The sequence below is a fragment of the Mandrillus leucophaeus genome, unplaced genomic scaffold (assembly GCF_000951045.1).
Source record: "Mandrillus leucophaeus isolate KB7577 unplaced genomic scaffold, Mleu.le_1.0 Scaffold717, whole genome shotgun sequence".
NCBI lineage: Eukaryota > Metazoa > Chordata > Mammalia > Primates > Cercopithecidae > Mandrillus > Mandrillus leucophaeus.
In genome coordinates this window covers 2,108,864-2,127,398 of record NW_012107775.1, presented here as the reverse complement: position 1 = coordinate 2,127,398, position 18,535 = coordinate 2,108,864, and the positions used below count along the sequence as shown (strand labels likewise).

Genomic DNA, 18,535 nt, shown 5'->3' with positions numbered 1-18,535 from the left:
CTAGGCAAAATAGGATATCTACTTACCTACAAAATCATACCTTCCCCTGCTTCACAGCTATGGTCGGGAGGGAGTATAGTGTAGAGTGGCTAAGAGATTGGTTTTGTAATTAGTCAGACTTAGGTCTCAAATTTCACCTCTGCCCCATGGTAGCTGTATAACTGTGTCACTTAATTTTTCTGAGACTCATTATCCCTATCTTTGAAATAGGGGTCATAAATATATATACCCCATGGGGTATTGTAAGGAATACATAAAATTATATTTCTGAAGTGTTTAGCATGGTGCCTAACACATAAGAGTTCAGTAAATTGTAGCTGTTGCTATTGTTATTAATGCTGCTTTTGTTTTAATCTGAGTCAACTGAAGGTACAATGTCTGTCTATATAAACCTGATGTTCAATTTATATTTGGCTCTCTGAGAAACCATCTCTCTCTTAGCTCGAATGAACCTTTATATATTATTTCCTTTTTGAAATTTTTTTTTTTTCAGTTAAACTAAGGTGTCTTTCTTATTGTTTAGGTTGTAAATGTCTTAAAATCCTTATTGTCAAATCTTGATGAAGTAAAGAAGGAAAGAGAGGGTCTGGAGAATGACTTGAAATCTGTGAATTTTGACATGACAAGCAAGTTTTTGACAGCTCTGGCTCAAGATGGTGTGATAAATGAAGAAGCTCTTTCTGTTACTGAACTAGATCGAGTCTATGGAGGTCTTACAACTAAAGTCCAAGAATCTCTAAAGAAACAGGAAGAACTTCTTAAAAATATTCAGGTGAAATTCATATATTTAATAAGATCTATGTTTTAAAAATTACAGAAAGGATATGTCTGGACTAAACCTATATTCAATTAGGAAAATGACATTGGAGAATATCTGTAGTTAAGAGTAGAACTTAATACATGTGTATTTTGTAAAATTAAACTTGGCACATCAGTTTTATTTATATCTATGAAACAAAGTCATTTTTTTTTTCTTTTTTTTGAGACGGAGTCTCGCTTTGTCACCTAGGCTGGAGTGCAGTGGCACGATCTTGGCTCACTGCAAGCTCCGCCTCCCGGGTTCCTGCCGTTCTCCTGCCTCAGCCTCTGGTGCCCGCCACCACGCCTGGTTAATTTTTTGTATTTTTAGTAGAGACGGGGTTTCACCGTGTTAGCCAGGAGGGTCTGGATCTCCTGACCTCGTGATCCTTCCGCCTCAGCCTCCCAAAGTGCTGGGATTACAGGCGTGAGCCACCACGCCCTGCAGAAACAAAGTCATTTCTATGGCTAAAATGTTGCATATTACTTAGGAGTGCTTGATACTTCAGATATTTTTCATGGTTCCAAGTTTTTAATAGCTTTGGTTTTTTTCCGTATAGGAAGAAAATCGAAATTAGTTGAAATTACTGATACTTTTAATTATATGGCTAACATACGTACAGACTTCAGTCATTTTTTTAAAAGATAATGCAAACTAAGTATGTTGAGAAGTCTGAAGTTAGTGTTCGTGTTTACAGATAGGTAATTTGGACTAACAAAGACTTGAAATTTTGCTCTTTTAATAGTTAACGTGCAGAATTAAACATGCATTTCTACTCCTAAATATTGTATCTATATATGATATAAAATATTCCAAAAGGTAAAATAATTTTCATGTTATATTTTTTGCAAGTGTTATATACTAATAGAAATCCATGGTCATTATTGGTTGTTTTGACTCCTATTGGATTTTTGAAATTTTTACTTAAGAAAGATTTAAAGCATAATGAGACTTCAAAAGAGTATACTAGGTAATTCTAGTAATTTTGGATATGTATTTAATTACATATGATTTTCATAATTGGAAAAGATCAATAAAAATGTTATGAGCTATATTTTATAAATAAATGTAAATACATAAATCTTTCTTTTAACAAGGTCTCACATCAGGAATTTTCGAAAATGAAACAATCTAATAATGAAGCTAACTTAAGAGAAGAAGTTTTGAAGAATTTAGCTACTGCATATGACAACTTTGTTGAACTGGTAGCTAATTTGAAGGAGGGCACAAAGGTATGAAGTACATGCAAAAGGAATCATAGCTAGCAAGTACAGATGTGAATGTATAGTTTGGAAGTTAAATGGTATTTCCAGTTGAACCAGATTACTCTTTGCCTGGAATTTTTGCGTTAACGCTATTGTCTCTGCGAAGTTTGTTATAGGAGGGAGAAAGCTTAATGAAGGTGGCAACATTTCATGGGATTGCATATTTCAACTGGCAGAAAAGGGGTATAAATATTCGAGGTAGCAGGAATTAGCAGAGATGTCAGTGACACCTTTTTAAGGGATAGGAAGTTGACTGATGAATTTTGAGAGGACAGGAGTATTGACTAATTTGGGGACTGATTTGTGATAGAAAAGGTGGGGGGCATGACTTTTATATTCTGTGTGGTGGTTTGCTGAGGACAGACTTGTGGCCTGCCCAAGCGTCAAGAGGGCTTGCTAAATATGTAAGTACTTTCTTGTCTTGTCCTTTAAAAAGTTTAGGGAATTTGCTTATATTTCTTTTTACCGGTTACTTTGTTTTTGAGGGAGCAGTGACTTTTAAGTTTTTTCGGATGCATAATTCCTTTTGGTACTTAACTTCGTAATACTCACTGAATAAAGTTACCTTGACACAAATACAGTAGGTAAAATGTAAAACCCTCTGAAGAAAGGATGAAAATACTGCAAAGCCTTCCAAATAGGATAGTAAAATGCCGTTTTAATTTGGTTTAAAATGCTTTGTTTAAATAGGTAAGCTGAGAAAACCCTCCAGAGAGCCTTTAGAAATTCTTTTAAGGGTTTCTGAAGTGTGCTTGCATTTCTGTAGTGAATATGAAAACCTAATCCTTCCACTTAAATAGGTTTAATGTTATTAAGTAATTGACTTTTCTCTAGGAATTAGGAAGATTTTCATGATCATGAAACTTTTAACTTGTTACATTTTTGATGAGAATGTTCTGTAAAAATGATTTTATTTTTATTTTCTCTAGGAATCTTGGATCACATTTAATATTAAGTTGTTGGGCCTAGTAAATTGTATGAATGTATCTCATGCAGATTTCAGTTCTTCGGCTTTAACTATCATTGACAAATTAGCTTTAGATCACATTACTCTCTGGATTAAAAAATTGTTCTTGTTCATTACTTGTATTTGTTCTTTGCTTATAGTTTTACAATGAGTTGACTGAAATCCTGGTCAGGTTCCAGAACAAATGCAGTGATATAGTTTTTGCGCGGAAGACAGAAAGAGATGAACTCTTAAAGTAAGTCTGTTTTGTGTATAAAATTGTACTTAAAGAATTTTCTTTTAAAAAATCATGTAGAGACTTTTGGTGTGAATTTGGTAATATGAGATAGCAATTTCCCTCCTTTTCTCCTGGAAGAAGGAACTAGATCGAGTATTTTACAAAGCAACAAGCAAACAGCTGCACAATCTGGGAATGAAAGGACGAAAAGAAGCAGAAACTGTAGATGCAGGAAGTAGAGTGAGGTCACAGAAATGATAAAACAGTTCAGGTGGCAGATCTCAGGAAGTGCCAGTAAATACAAGCAATTTATTTTGAACTAGCAAGTAGGTTCCTTACATAAAACTACAGCTATAGAACATGGAGGAGACAGCATGAATAGCTCGGAGAATACCAGCAAAATCACTTTTAGAAGGAGGCTGCTGAGAAAGCAGGGCCAGTTAACATACAACTCATTTTCTGCTGAGTAATCAATACAGAGTAGCACAGTGCTGATAAAAGGTAAAAAACATTAACAAAATTTAATAAAACTTCATAGATGAAGAACATTTACCAAAATAATATTGCCACAGAATAGATGAAAATTATGAGCAAACATCTGACCATGAACTAAACAACAACAACAGCAACAACAACAAATGTAAGAAGGCAGTCATTCTAAGGCCGGGGTCCCCAGTCCTGGGGCCATGGACTGGTACTGGTTCGTGGCCTATTAGGAACTGGGCTGGACAGCAGGAGGTGGGTGGCAGGCAGGCAGGTGGCTGGGCGAGTATTACTGCCTGAGTCCCACCTCCTGTCAGATCAGCCACAGCATTAGATTCTCATAGGAGCACAAACACTATTGCGAACTGCCCATGTAAGGGATCTAGGTTGTGCGCTCCTTGTGATACTCTGACTAATGCCTGATGATCTGAGGTGGGACAGTTTCATCCTGAAATCATCTCCCGCTCCCCTGTGGAAAAAATGTCTTCTACGAAACTGGTCCCTGGTGCCAAAAAGGTTGGGGACTGCAAGCACTCTAAGGAACACTTTGAGCAGAAATTCCAGAACTGCAGGAATATGGTAAGAAAACAGGAAGTGATAAGATGTGAGGTGTCAGAATTCAGGAAAGAAGTAGAAGGGAAGAATAAAACCATCACGAAATGGGAAGGAGCACAAAGGGCAAATAAATGCTGAAGAACACACAGGAACACAGAGTAGAAATTCGGAAATTAAAATGAAATCAAAGTCAAGAAAGAATTACAAAGGATTAGAGAGAAGATGGGCACAGAAGACCTAATATATGCAAAATTGGATTTCTCTCAAAGAAGAAAAACCAGACAGAGCAGTTATTTAACGTTCTCTAAACAGAACACTTATTTAATGATACTCAAGAACATTTTCTTGAAGTAAGTGAAGGTTGTTGAAAGAGTATCATATGGTAGGGGAAAATGATCAAGCACTGTCAGCTTCAAGGCATATAAATTATTGGCCTTAAAAGATAATGGCAGAATCCTTTAGCAGTCAGACAAAACAAGTCAATGTATAAAAAGGCGGAAAAAATTAGGCTGAAAGCACTGTATGCTAGAAGAGAGTGGAGTGATTGCTGTAATCTCAAGGATAGTAAATATGAGTTAAAGATTTTATATCATATAAATACAAGCTAAAGATTTTATATCCAAACTGTACTTCGGGTACATAAAAAACCATCATAAGTAAATAAACATATGCATTCAGCATACTTTTGATTAAAAATGTCAGCAGCTTTTCATTTGGAATTAAACAAGTTGATCCTAAAGTTTATATTCATTAGTAATAAATATAAAGAGCTGAAAGAGTCTTATACTGATGACCCTTTCAGGCAACTAGATCTTTATTCATCTCTCTGTTCATATTCATGAACAGAGAATGAACATGTTCCTGTTCATTCACCTCTCTGCTCATGTTCATGAGAGAAGTTACCATTTTCTTCTAAGAAAGAGCAGGTCAGTTGCTTTTAGAATATTTCTGCTAAACCTATAAAAAGCAAATAAATAGAATGTTTTAAAAATGTTCTAAATGTTTAAAAAAAAAGTTTTTTTTTCTTTTTTTAAAAGACGGAGTTTTGCTCTGTCACCCAGGCTGGAGTGCAATCATGCCATCTTGTCTCACTGCAACCTCCGCCTCCTGGATTCAAGCAATTCTCCTGCCTCAGCTTCCCGAGTAGCTGGCATTACTGGTGTGCACCACCACGCCTGGCTAATTTTTGTATTTTTAGTAGAAACAGGGTTTCACCATGTAGGCCAGGCTGGTCTCGAACTCCTGACCTCAGGTGATCAGGATTACAGGTGTGAGCCACCCCCACAGCCTAAAAAAAGATGAGTATTCTCCATATTAGTCTTAATGATAAAAAATCTAACAAAAATTAATACAAAACAGTCTACAGACCAGTTTCAGTTATGAATATGGATGCAAAAGTCCTAAATAAAGTATTTGACAGTAATAGTCACCAGGATGATAAAAAAGAATTGACAAGGGGAGGGGGGGCGTTTATTCCAGTATTCAGTATTCAGTGTTTTCATATCAAAGGAAGGATCACTGGTTTGTCTTAATAGATGAGGCAGAAGCATTTGAGAAAATGAGTGTTCTGATACTCAGTAAAATAAGCATAGATAGAAGATAGATGCTTCCATAACATGAAAATATATATATGTTTGTGTGTGTATATATTTCTGCCCAAAACTCAGTATAGTGATTAATGGAGAAGCACTATAAAGAGTTCCCTCTCAAGTCAAGAACAGAAAACAAATACCACTATCAGCACTATTTTTAAATACTGTACTGCAGTACCAGCCAAGGCAATCACATGAGAGAGAAATTAAAAAATTGGAAAGGAAGAAGTAAAACTAGCACTATTTACAGACATTATGATTGTACAACTACTTGAAAACCCAAGAAAACCCCAAAACTCTGCAAATAATAAAATAATTATTACTGAAGTTGTTGATCATAAATATAATTTGTAGAAATCAGTGACTTTCATGTAAATAAGCCTTTAGAAGATAAGATGGAGGAAGAGACCCGCTTAAAATAGCAACAAAAAAGATAAAATATAAGTTTATAGTAATTGAGATCTATGTGAAGAAAACACTATTTCAAGGACACAAAAGAAGACTTAAAAAACATGTTCTTGGATAGGATGACTCAACTTCATAAAAATGTCAATTCTTTTTTTTTTTTTTTTGAGACGGAGTCTCGCTCTGTCGCCCAGGCTGGAGTGTAGTGGCGCGATCTCGGCTCACTGCAAGCTCCGCCCCCCAGGTTCACACCATTCTCCTGCCTCAGCCTCCCGAGTAGCTGGGACTACAGGCGCCGCCACCTCGCCCAGCTAGTTTTTTGTATTTTTTAGTAGAGACGGGGTTTCACCGTGTTAGCCAGGATGGTCTCCATCTCCTGACCTCGTGATCCGCCCGTCTCGGCCTCCCAAAGTGCTGGGATTACAGGCTTGCGCCACCGCGCCCGGCCAAAGATGTCAATTCTAAGTTAACTTATACATCAGCCGGGCGTGATGGCATGCACTTCTAGTCCCAGCTACCTGGGAGATTGAAGTGGGAGGATGGTTTGAGCCCTAGGGTTTTAGGTTGTAGTGCGCTATGATTGTACCTGTAAATAGCCAGTGTACTCCAGTCTGGGCAACAGTGAGACCCTCTCTCTAATAACAAACATAAATAAAGAAATAAACATATGCATTCAACATACTTGTGATTAAAAATGTCAGCAGCTTTTCATTTGGAATTAGACAAGTTGATCCTGAAGTTCAAGTAGAAAAAGAAACAAGGTCAGCCAGGAAAACAGTAAAAAGAATAGTGAAGGGATACTAGTTCTACCAGATATTAAGGTATATAATACCATCTTTAATTAAAACACAGTGATGCTGGTACATGATTAGACAAAGACAGAATAGAAAATAGAAATAGATTCAAATACATATGTGAATTTAGTGTAAAAGATCTTCAGCCAACCAGAAGAGGTTGTGGACAACTGCCCAGCAATTTAGAAAATAAAAGTTATCTTTATACCAAAGTAAGTTCTGAGTGGACCAAACTTGAAATTTGTAAATGATATATAAGGTATAAAATAGAATGGAGAATTCCTTAATAAAGCTGGGATGGGCAGCATCTAATAACTCCTACTTAAATTCCAGAAGGTATTAAAAAAAAAGAAAAGAATAAGTTCCTCACAGAAATATGGTAAACAGAGTCAGGATATAACAAATTGGGAATCCAATATTTGAAACTTATTCACAGGCAAAAGGCTAATTTACTTTATTTAGAAAAGAACTAGAAATCAATGAGAAGAAAACCCAATAGAAAACTGAGGAAAAGACGCAAACAGAATTTTGCAGACAAGGAAATATAAATGGCTCTTAAATAAATGAAATAAAAAAAAGAATACCCTCATTCATTGTAAAAAATTAAAATTAGTCTGAAATAATATTTTTCAGTTTGGCAAGAATCCGAAAGTTTGATAACATGCTTTGTTGTCACATGTTGGAGAAATAGATTTTATATTGCCGTGAGAATACACAATGGTGCAATCCTTGTGTTGGGCAGTTTAGCTGTAAAGAATAAGACTACTAACGCAAACATCCTTTAATCCAGCTATTCTGTTTTTGGGAATCTATTCTGAGGATATATTAGAATATGCTAGAAATGACATATTTATGAGCTTATTCATTTCTGCATTGCAAATAGCAGTAAAAAAGCAGAAACAAAGTGACCAGGGCTGCTGAAATAAAGCTATACTTGTATAGTGAAATGCTCTGCAGCTATTTTAAAAAACAGGATGTTTTCAATTTACTGATATGGAAAGATCTTCAAGATAGTTATGGTAAAAAGACGCAGAACAGTGTGTAGAGTATGCTTTGTGTAAAAAGGAAGAAAACAATAAACATAGAAATTGACTTGTTTATGCACAAAGAAGCTCTGGATATTCTAAGGAAGAAAGATTGGAATATTGTCATTTTAAATATTTTATAATTCATATATCTAAAAATCAGGTTTGTTGCTATTTGTGTGTATATTTATTATATACACTTGTCAAATATTTTCAGCTCAGTGATTGAAAGGTGAATGAAAGATGGAAAAGTAGGCCATATAATAATATTAGCTTTTGAATATCTGAGAGTTTATTTTGTTAGTCATTGTTAATACTCAAGGCCAAAATACTTTGAAATCTTACGGAATATAATGTATACTGGAAAAGTATACATAAGTGTATATCTTGTTGAATGTTCACAAACTGAGTACACCCAGGCAACCAGCACTTAGATCAATACACAGAAAATTCTCAGCACCCTAAAAGCATTGTTAATGCATCCACCCAGTCAGGCTTTCTTTATCTTTCTCTTCCAGGGCAACCACTATCCTAACTTGTGAGAGAACATAGATTACTTTCTCCTGTTTTTGCATTGCATATAAATAGAATCACATATGATGTACTCTTCTATGACTGGCTTTTATTCTACATTATATTTGTGAGATTCATCAGTATAAGTTGTGTGTATTTGTAGATCTTTTATTCTCAATTCTGTATATATTTTATGTGAATATACAAGTTATTTATTCTGTTGAATATTTTGAATAGTTGCTAGTTTTGAGCTTTTGTAAATAGTGCTGGCATGAATGTTGTAAATCACTGCTGTCCAATATTGCTGGTAGCAGTAAAAATATAGAAACAAGTCAAATGTCTGGTTCTGGTTAATTAAATAAAACTATATCTATATGGTGAAGTACTATGCAGTGACATATGCAATGGAAAATGTAAAATTTGTAGTAGCTGTAGTTAAAAAACAGGTGAAATTAATTTCAGTATTTCATTTAACCCAGTATGTCCGAAGTATTATCATTTTAACATATAATCAATGTAAAATTATAAATGAGAGATATTTTACTTTTTTTCATACTAAGTCTTAGAAATCTAATGTGTGTGTGTTGTTTTTTTTGGGTGAGATAGCGTCTTGCTCTGTCGCTTAGGCTGGAGTGCAGTGGTATGACCTCGGCTCACTGCAACCTCTGCCTCCTGGGTTCAAGCAATTCTCTGCTTCAGCCTCCCGAGTAGCTGGGTTTACAAGCGCCCACCACCAAGCCCGACTGCTTTTTGTATTTTTAGTAGAGACGGGGTTTCACCATCTTGGCCAGGCTGATCTTGAACTCCTGACCTCGTAATACACCTGCCTCGGCCTCCCAAAGTGCTGGGATTACAGGCGTGAGCCACCGTGCCCAGTTTAATGTGTATTTTATACTTACAACACATCTCAATTCAGACTAGCCACATTTCAGATGTTTGATAGCTATATGTGGCTAGTGGTTACTGTATTAGACAGTACATGCTTTTGGTGAGCATGTTATATGCAGTGCTGTTGGGTATACATCTAGGTCAAAGGGTATGTGTATGCTTAGTTGGTATTTCAAATAGTTTTCCAACGCGATTGTACTAATTTATATTCCTCCTAGCAATATCTGAGAGTTCTGGTTGCTCCACATTTTTGCCCTTAGCTATATTCTGCTGGGTTTGTAGTATTATCTCATTGTATGAGTTTAATTTTCATTTTCCTAATGACTAATATGTCCTTTTTATATGCTTATTAGCTGGAGGCTTTGCTTTTTAATTTCTGTTTTCATTGAAATCTTTCATCAGAAATTTAAAGAGTTTAAGAAGAATGAGTGTTTTACTCTGAGCTTTACTTTCTTTTTACTAATGGTTTGAAAACCATTGTCAGATTGTTGGGCGTAGGAATACTGGTGGCATTTTTTAAAATATCTTTTTGCTCTTTTACATTATTGGTTTTATTTAATAGCATTGATTTATATCTTTTGTAAGTGGCTAGGAAATTATCATTTGCCCTATAAATGTGTTGTTTACTGCATCCATCCCTAGAGTTTATCAAAGGAAAAAAGGTATTGTGTTAAAGCTTTATAATATATATATATATTTTAGATATTTCCAAATCTGACCTTTTAGAATTTTGATATTAAAAACTTATTAATAAACAATAAGCAGTTATTTACTTGTATTAAGAAGTAGCTTTTTTTTTTTGATGAATGTATACTAGTTTTCTTTATGTCTGGAGTGATTGGGGCCCTTCTTGAGAGGGAAGTTGGGATGCGGACAATGTGGGGCTTTGCTGTTATTTGTTAAATCAGGGCAAAAGGTACTGTCTCAGACATTTTGGGACTTGTCATATTTACTTCTCTGTGTACATTAATCAGTGCAGTGAAAACATGATTGACATCATGTATCACATGGAGTGCATTTTACCTTAGGTATTGTTTAGTGTGGTTTTGGGATGAATTTCAAATTACTGTTAGAGAAGACAAAATTTTCTAATTTTTAGTACTAAATTGTAAGAGTATTTTCAGCAATATGTCTTTCATGAGTTTACCTTAGTGACAGGTCATGTGTTATCTTTTAACATAAAATATCTCAATGCCACATTTCTTTGAATATCTTCAGAAAGTTTTTATCTAGAAATTTGCGTAATGGTTTGCATAAAAGGTTAGCTTTTTCATCTGTTTTATTTTGTATAAACACTGATAAAGTGATTACAACACTGGCTACATAAGTCATTGTAGTTTTCTGATAACTTTTAGATAGATGATGTTAGGAGTTTTTTAAATCCAGGGACTACCTTTTATTAGAGGGTGGGCAGTCTTTTAGGATTACTTGCCCAGTTTGACATGTTTCTTACTCTAGCGATAACTGTGATCTCTGAAAATGTTTACTTTTTTCCCCTAGTCTTCAGAAATAGAAAAAAGATACAACTTCATTTTATTAAACAGTAGGAAGAAAGAGGATTTAGATTCTAGTCAAGAATAGAAATGTAGTATATTTTATTTTTTTCAGTTTTTGTTATATTGATAAATAATTGTACATATTATGGGGTACATGTGATACTTTGATCGTGAATACAATGTGTAATAATCAAATCAGGGTAATTAGGATATTCATCACATATTTGTGGGGCACATGTGATATTTTGATACATGAATACAATGTATAATAATCAAATCAGGGTAATTAGGATATTCCTCATCTCAAACGTTTACCGTTTCTTTGTGTTGGGAACATTCCAAATCTTCTAGCTATTTAGAAATACACCATAAATTACCATTAACTATCATCACCCTATGGTGCTATTAAACACTAGAACTTATTTATTCTATCTGACTGTATTTTTGTACCCATTATCCAACCTCTCTTGATCCCCACCACCTACTCTTCCTTGACTCTAGTAACCATCATTCTACTCTCTGTCTCCTTGTTTTTAGCTCACACATATGAATGAGAACATGCAATTGTCTTTCTGTGCCTGGCTTATTTCGCTTAACGTAATGTCCTCCAGTTCCATCCGTGTTGCTGGAAGTGACAGAATTTCATTTTTTTTATGGCTGAATAATATTCCATTGCATATATATACTACACTTTATCCATTTATCTGCTGATGGACACTTAGGTTGCATTCATTCTTGGCTGTTGGAAGTGCTGCAAGAAACATGGGAATATAGATATCTCTTCAATATATGGATATCCTTTCTTTTGGATATATACCCAGCAGTGGGATTGCTGGATCATGTGGTAGATCTAGTTTTAGTTTTTTGAGGGACCTCCATACTGTTTTCCATAGTCGCTGTACTAATTTGAAATGTAGTATATTTTAAAATGCCATCATTGTTTGGAATCTGTTTTCTATGTTTCATGTATGAAGAAAAGAAAAGCTGGTATTTTATGTGTGTTCATTGTTTTCTATCATGTTAATTTTTAATACTTTGTCTTTGATAAGGGACTTGCAACAAAGCATTGCCAGAGAACCTAGTGCTCCTTCAATTCCTACACCTGCATATCAGTCCTCGCCAGCAGGAGGACATGCACCAACTCCTCCAACTCCAGCGCCAAGAACCATGCCGGTTAGTAGGCAAATAAATATTTTAAACAGAAGTTTTACATTAGTGATGATTACTTGTTTTAATGGATAAAACATGGTTTACATAGGAAGGATCTAGTGGTTACCACCTGCATCAGGTAACCAACCTCCTGATATTTTGCGATATGTAAAACACAGCATCATTCAAGAATTCTTAACCAAAAAAATGCTTAGCCCGAATCTAATCAAGCCCTTAAACAAACTTTCTGTTTACAGCAAATAAAACAAATGATAAAATGAGAAGTTAAATTATGCCATTAGGAAACAATTGGACAAATCTATCACATGGGACATTTATATGAAATAACTGAGTTGATCTTTTCTAAAAGTGAGTGTCATAGGTTTTAAAAAAAGGGCATATTCTAGATGAAAAGAGATGAAAGTTTCCTTACAATCAAATGCAATATATGAACTTTGAGTTGATTTTGGTTTATAAAAATAGCTATATGAGCTTTTTTGTGTTAATTAGGGAAAATTGAATTTGGAGTGGATATTTGATGACATTGGGGAATAGCATTAGTTTTTTAAGGATGAAAATGGTATTGTGATTATGTAGGATAATATCCTTATGAGAACTTGAGTGCTGAAGTCTTTAGGGCTAGTGTCATGAAGTTTGCAACTTACTTCAAACGATTCTGCAAATATATATGGATGTAGTTATAGATAAAGCAGAAATGGCAAATGTTAATAGTTATTGAATTTCATTGGCAGATGTGTGATTATTTTATATACTATTCTTTTAAAATTTTCTGGTGTTTGACATTTTTCATATAGAGTTTGGGGACTGGGAGGAGATGATGGTAGTAAAGAGTACCTGTGCTGCTTTCTTCCACCTCAAAGGTCCAGCCACTCAGGAAGCAGTAAATGATTAAATATTAGGCACCAGGAAAAGAGCAGTGGCTATGGAGTTTCCACAGATTGGAGAATTATTCAACTATGATATATTTCTATAGTAATAAGCCAGTATTTAAGAATGGGAATTAAAAATATATTTGGTTGGATTCTAGAGTTTCTCATATGTCCTTATTAATTTTAATTAATAGCAGTTTGAGAGAAATGAAACATTTTATAGTCAATGCTGACTTTTTCTTATAGCCTACTAAGCCCCAGCCCCCAGCCAGGCCTCCACCACCTGTGCTTCCAGCAAATCGAGCTCCTTCTGCTACTGCTCCAGCTCCAGTGGGGGCTGGGACTGCTGCACCAGCTCCATCACAAACACCTGGCTCAGCTCCTCCTCCACAGGCCCAGGGACCACCCTATCCCACCTATCCAGGATATCCTGGGTAAGGCTTCAACATCATGTATCCCAAGTTGGCTAATATTGTTTCTAGGCTCTGGCTAACCTGTTAAAAACAGGGTCACCCCTTCTACAAATGGAAGTGTCGTGAATGAATAAGCTACACTGTCAGCTTATCCAGAAATGAAAATAATGTTATGGTCACTTACATAAATAGCTATTTCCTAGGCTTTTAAAATTTGTTTTTATACTTTACATATTGGGTTTATATTAAATAATCTCTTCTGTATAGAGTTCAGTAGGTGTTTCCTTGGACTTTAGGTGATAAACAGGTACCTTTTCTGAGCGTAGCATAGCAAAACTGATAAGGCCTTATTTACATCCCTATACTTAGAATACTTGGCATTTAATAAACAGTTGAATAGAAATTTATCTAATTATGGGTTGCACTTTCTTAAAGGTTAACCTCTGTGATAATTTCTTAATCTTAAAAATCCAAACATTTGACTACCTTTTAAGGTGTGCTCTAAATTTTACTTAGTAAGTACATGTTGTCTTCCAAATATTAGAACTTTTAAAGTTGTAAATTTATGTACATCACAGTGAATATTGAATATTGTGGAAGAGGAATGTATTTAGATGACTAGTTTTGCCATGTTAAAATGAAGGGTCTCCATATTTTTTCTTTCTTTTAATACTTGAATATTTAATCTTATTTTCTTCGGTATTTTTTTGGATAGTATTAAACACTTGGTACTCTTTTGTTGTAATTAAGAACAGGATAGGAATGCTTTTCTCTGACAAGTGCCTTGAAACAGTTTTTCTCTCTCCACTGTTCTTTAATAGACTAAAAAATAGAAATGACTTTCATGAAAAACGTAGTTCTAGAATAATTATTGTTTTATTTTTTAGTATTTGATTTACCAATCAAGTTTTTTTTGTTTTCTTCTCCCTATCAGGTATTGCCAAATGCCCATGCCCATGGGCTATAATCCTTATGCATATGGCCAGTATAATATGCCATATCCACCAGTGTATCACCAGAGCCCTGGACAGGCTCCATACCCAGGACCCCAGCAGCCTTCATACCCCTTCCCTCAGCCCCCACAGCAGTCTTACTATCCACAGCAGTAATATGTCTGCTCAGCAGCTCAGCTGATTCAGATCAGAGGGAAAGAAATACCAACCCTGCAATAAGTGTACTAAACTCTACGCTCTGGTTAATGTAATGTACTCTCCTGGACTGAATGCAGTGTATAATTTCTGTCTACAGCTAGAAGCTGTGCCCCACTTCCACATTTGATTACACATGTGAGATTTGCTGCTGTTGCAGTATAAACACTAGGTATAATAGGATTTGAAATTGTATTACAGTTCATAAAAATTGAAAATGAGAAATTAAACCTGCAAGTGAAACATTTGAAACTATTATACTTTCTACATAAGACACTGTTGGGACATCAGATGCTTACAAAGATGGTTTAAGTATGGATACTCGAGAAAATTAAGTTTTCTTTCCCTTTGGTTTATTGATTTGGTTTAATTTCCATTATGCTATTTTGCATAATCAAGGCATTGTAAATCTTATAATTTTAAAATAAATTACTTAAGAACAGTTGTCATTGTTATGTTTTGTTATTGATTCTCATTACTGTCTAATTTTTTTTTTCTGGTATTAGTCTCATTTTGTATGTATATAAGTTAAACATATACTGTTTTTTAAGTGCATGAATAGTACAAGTTATTATCAAGGACGTTTTATAGGGAAACCAAAAGAATAGTATCATAGTTTATCTTTCATATGCTGATTAGTAAACGACTTTTGACATTTATTTTAAAAAGTCCTATAATGTGGAAGAAACAAGCAATTGCTACCAAAGATTCTTCAAATAAATATACAAATAAATGTGTATATTTAATGTTTTATTGTTCGCTTCTCCAGAAAATTGATGCAAATTCTGGTAATAATTCTTGCATTTTTTTCCCCGTAACCTGGTTAAAATAAATATGCCATTGACAATACTTCATAATGTAATGGAATTGTTTGGGGAACACTTACTGTACCCTCTTATCCTTTTTTCCACCTTACTGTGTTAACTTAGTGACATTTAATGCCCAATATGTATGAATAGATCTAAGCCATTTAATTTTTTTTCCTTAAAGATTGGACTATTTTATAATTCAAGGAGCATACAAAAAAATGGTTGGGAACATATGCCAATTCTGGAGTAGGCTATGTATTTAATACTCATCTCTGCCGTTAGGATATCTACTCACTGTATAAACCTCAGTAAAAATAGTGAAGACATGCATCATGGAATGAGAAAATGAGAAAGGAATGAGTTGTCTAACATTGCAGTGGGATCTGTTTTATGTGAGGTTCATTTCTGAACACATTAGGCGTATGAGCAGATTTCCAATGAATCTATTTATGTTTATTTTCTGAGTTTCAACGCTGACCTTTTCTTGCATTATTGTTTCATTTTAATGATAGTGTTGCTTGTCCCACTGTTGTTTTCATTGACAGTTTGGATTTATATTTTAAATGTTCGAATGAAAGTATGATTGTAAAAGGGAGTGAATTGGTTTAAAAATATATGTATATTTTAAACTTTGTTGTGTGTAGGAAACATGAAGGCATGTTAATTCAATATAAATGGCTTTGATTTCATGGAATATTAAAATTGGTTTAAAGTCCAATAGTTAAACCTTAGCAAAAATAGTTTTTTACTTTATCAATTGCTAAGATTTAATACTTTGGATTATCAAAGTGTGACATGGGCTTGTTTGACTATTCTGTAAGTGGCATTTAAGTTCCACATTCTTATTACTTGAGGTACTTTATACTAACATAAGACACTCAGTGAGAGTTAGAGGTATTACAAATTGCTAGTTTATGATGTCTTACTAATGCAGAAAAAAGGAAAAAACAAAATTGGCCTGAATATTCTCTTGGGGAAAGAGGGCACCAAAGAAAAGGGTAAGTGCATCTGAGGGCCAAAAAGAGATATATAAGCCTTTTAGCCCATTCCCCATGCTGGGCCTGCTCCCAGAACTACAGGAAGATCATTCAGAAACTAGGAAAGGAGGCCCCCACAGCTGCTCCTGCCACAGCACACCTGACTCTCATCGGCTCTGTTAGTGTAACCTTTTAAATGTAGCAACCGAAACCCTTTTCCTCTTGTCAGTTCACTCATCCTTTGGTTTCTTTTTGATCACCTGTGTCTGGGGACAATCAATCACACGAAATGCAGCCCTTTATTGCTGTTACGGATAATACTGTTGATATGGAGTTGGAAGGGTACTGCTCTGTGGTTCAGGTGTGTTGTACCCAGGTTTATAATTAGGCTTTATTATCTTCCTAAACCAAGGAAAGGAAATCATCCCCAGACCATTTATGTTGAGCTTTGGAATACTATTTTAAACTGGATTATACTTAAATAATGAAGCTCTGCATAGAGGAACTAGTCAGAAGTAGGGAAAACACTGTCTAGTTTTTATCAGTCTGGTATAAAGTTTTGATCTAAGAGAACTCTCCCTGTGCCCCTTGGTCTTTATTCTCAGTTAAGAAAAACAGTCACATGTCACCACAAACCAATCAATCTTTATGAGATACTCCTGTATCCATACCCCAGCTTGTTTGCAATTTATAATCCTCCCCTTCAAAACTAAGAAGTTACAGAAAAAAAGAATGGATTTCACAGAGCCTTGTGTTCCTAAAGTTCTATCCCAGTCAGCAGTCTTTACAGTCAAAACAGATTTTAAAAAATGTTTTCCATTTGAGCTTTACAGTTAGCAAAAGTGCTTTTTTACATGTTCTGATTTCAGAAACAGGATAATATAATTTGTTAAGTAGGTTTCAGTTTGCTAATAGGGATTTTTTGTGTTTTGTTTTTTAATTTTCAGCATCTCTTGAAGACTCTTGCTACAGCCAGGTGGCATCTCACTTTTTAGAGACGTTTGCAATTATTAGTTGATTCACAGTACAGAACAAGGTGTAAAGGAAAAAACCCTGCTAGGTAGTGTTATAGTTGCTGGATTAAAAATAGACATTAGAAATAACAGGTTCATTATAAGATTTACATGGAAGAGCAAAGAAGGAAAAATTATATTTTTAAAGAAAGAGAATATTCAGGCTTTATTTCTGGTATGAAGTTTATATTTTTAAAAAAAATCCTATATTATCACACCAGAGATTTTAGATTCTTTTCTGGTTAGAAACATTGCTGGTAGTTGGATTATATTTTTATTGTATTCATTTATCTTAGGGGGAAAATTGTAAAGAAAAAAAAAGGTCCAGATGAATGTATCCTAGAAATAAAAGTTGAAAGATTCTTACTTCTTTGGAGTATGAATTCTTATTTAAAGTGTTTATTCTTCAGCTTTATAGTTTCCATTATTTCTTTGACAAATGGTGAATTGGAAAATGTAAAAAAAATACCCAGTTTGACTAAATGCATGAGACTACAAAAGGGAGATAGTGTTTAATTTTTTTTTTTTTTTTTTACACCTACAACCTGATAATTTAGTGTCATGGATGGGCCATGTTTTTCATTGCTTATGTGATTTACTCTAGGAGTATTCTTTTCAAATACCACTTTTTAGGTCAATTTTTGGAAATTATCAGCAAGATTACCATAATAATCAGCTGATCAGGGGAGTGGGGATGGGTTCTGCTGCAGCCCGCGTGAAGGTGACTGAGAAGCTGCATGCTTGGCCTGCTTTAGTATTTACCACTACCACAGGGCAGGATTGGCTTAGGAATGCCCTGTGAGCAGATCGACTAGAGCCTGTGAACCAGAGGGCTCCATCCCACCGAGGCTCAGGCCACAAGCTACTGCCAGTCTGTGTCCCTGCCCAATGACTGATCTTACCTTTGTAGGTTATCAGTTTGGGACACATCCAAGTTGTCTGCCTTTTCTCCTCATTGGCGCACTGCAAAGGATCCTGGCTTCTCTCAGTTCTGTGGCTCCCGTGATCCTTTCTGCTTAAAAGTTGCTTGAGTTATGAACACAAGTGATACAGGTGAAGAGGTTCAAATCTCTTACCACTGTTTTTAAATTTTCCTATATTTTTAGCTGTTTTAAGCTTTACACACTTTGAAGCCCA

General features: G+C 34.9%; 1 protein-coding gene across 2 annotated transcripts in view; it reads left to right on the top strand.

Moving 5' to 3' along the window:
- Nucleotides 1-17,764, top strand: part of PDCD6IP (programmed cell death 6 interacting protein) — a 77,364-nt gene extending 59,600 nt beyond the window's left edge. For both annotated transcript variants that reach the window (XM_011965176.1, XM_011965175.1), the window contains exons 13-18: nucleotides 524-772; nucleotides 1,897-2,031; nucleotides 3,172-3,266; nucleotides 12,049-12,172; nucleotides 13,285-13,472; nucleotides 14,386-17,764. In XM_011965176.1, the coding sequence (XP_011820566.1) occupies nucleotides 524-772; nucleotides 1,897-2,031; nucleotides 3,172-3,266; nucleotides 12,049-12,172; nucleotides 13,285-13,472; nucleotides 14,386-14,560 (966 nt within the window). In that variant the 3' untranslated portion in view covers nucleotides 14,561-17,764. The remainder of the gene's footprint in view (nucleotides 1-523; nucleotides 773-1,896; nucleotides 2,032-3,171; nucleotides 3,267-12,048; nucleotides 12,173-13,284; nucleotides 13,473-14,385) is intronic.
- Nucleotides 17,765-18,535: the final 771 nt, after the last annotated feature.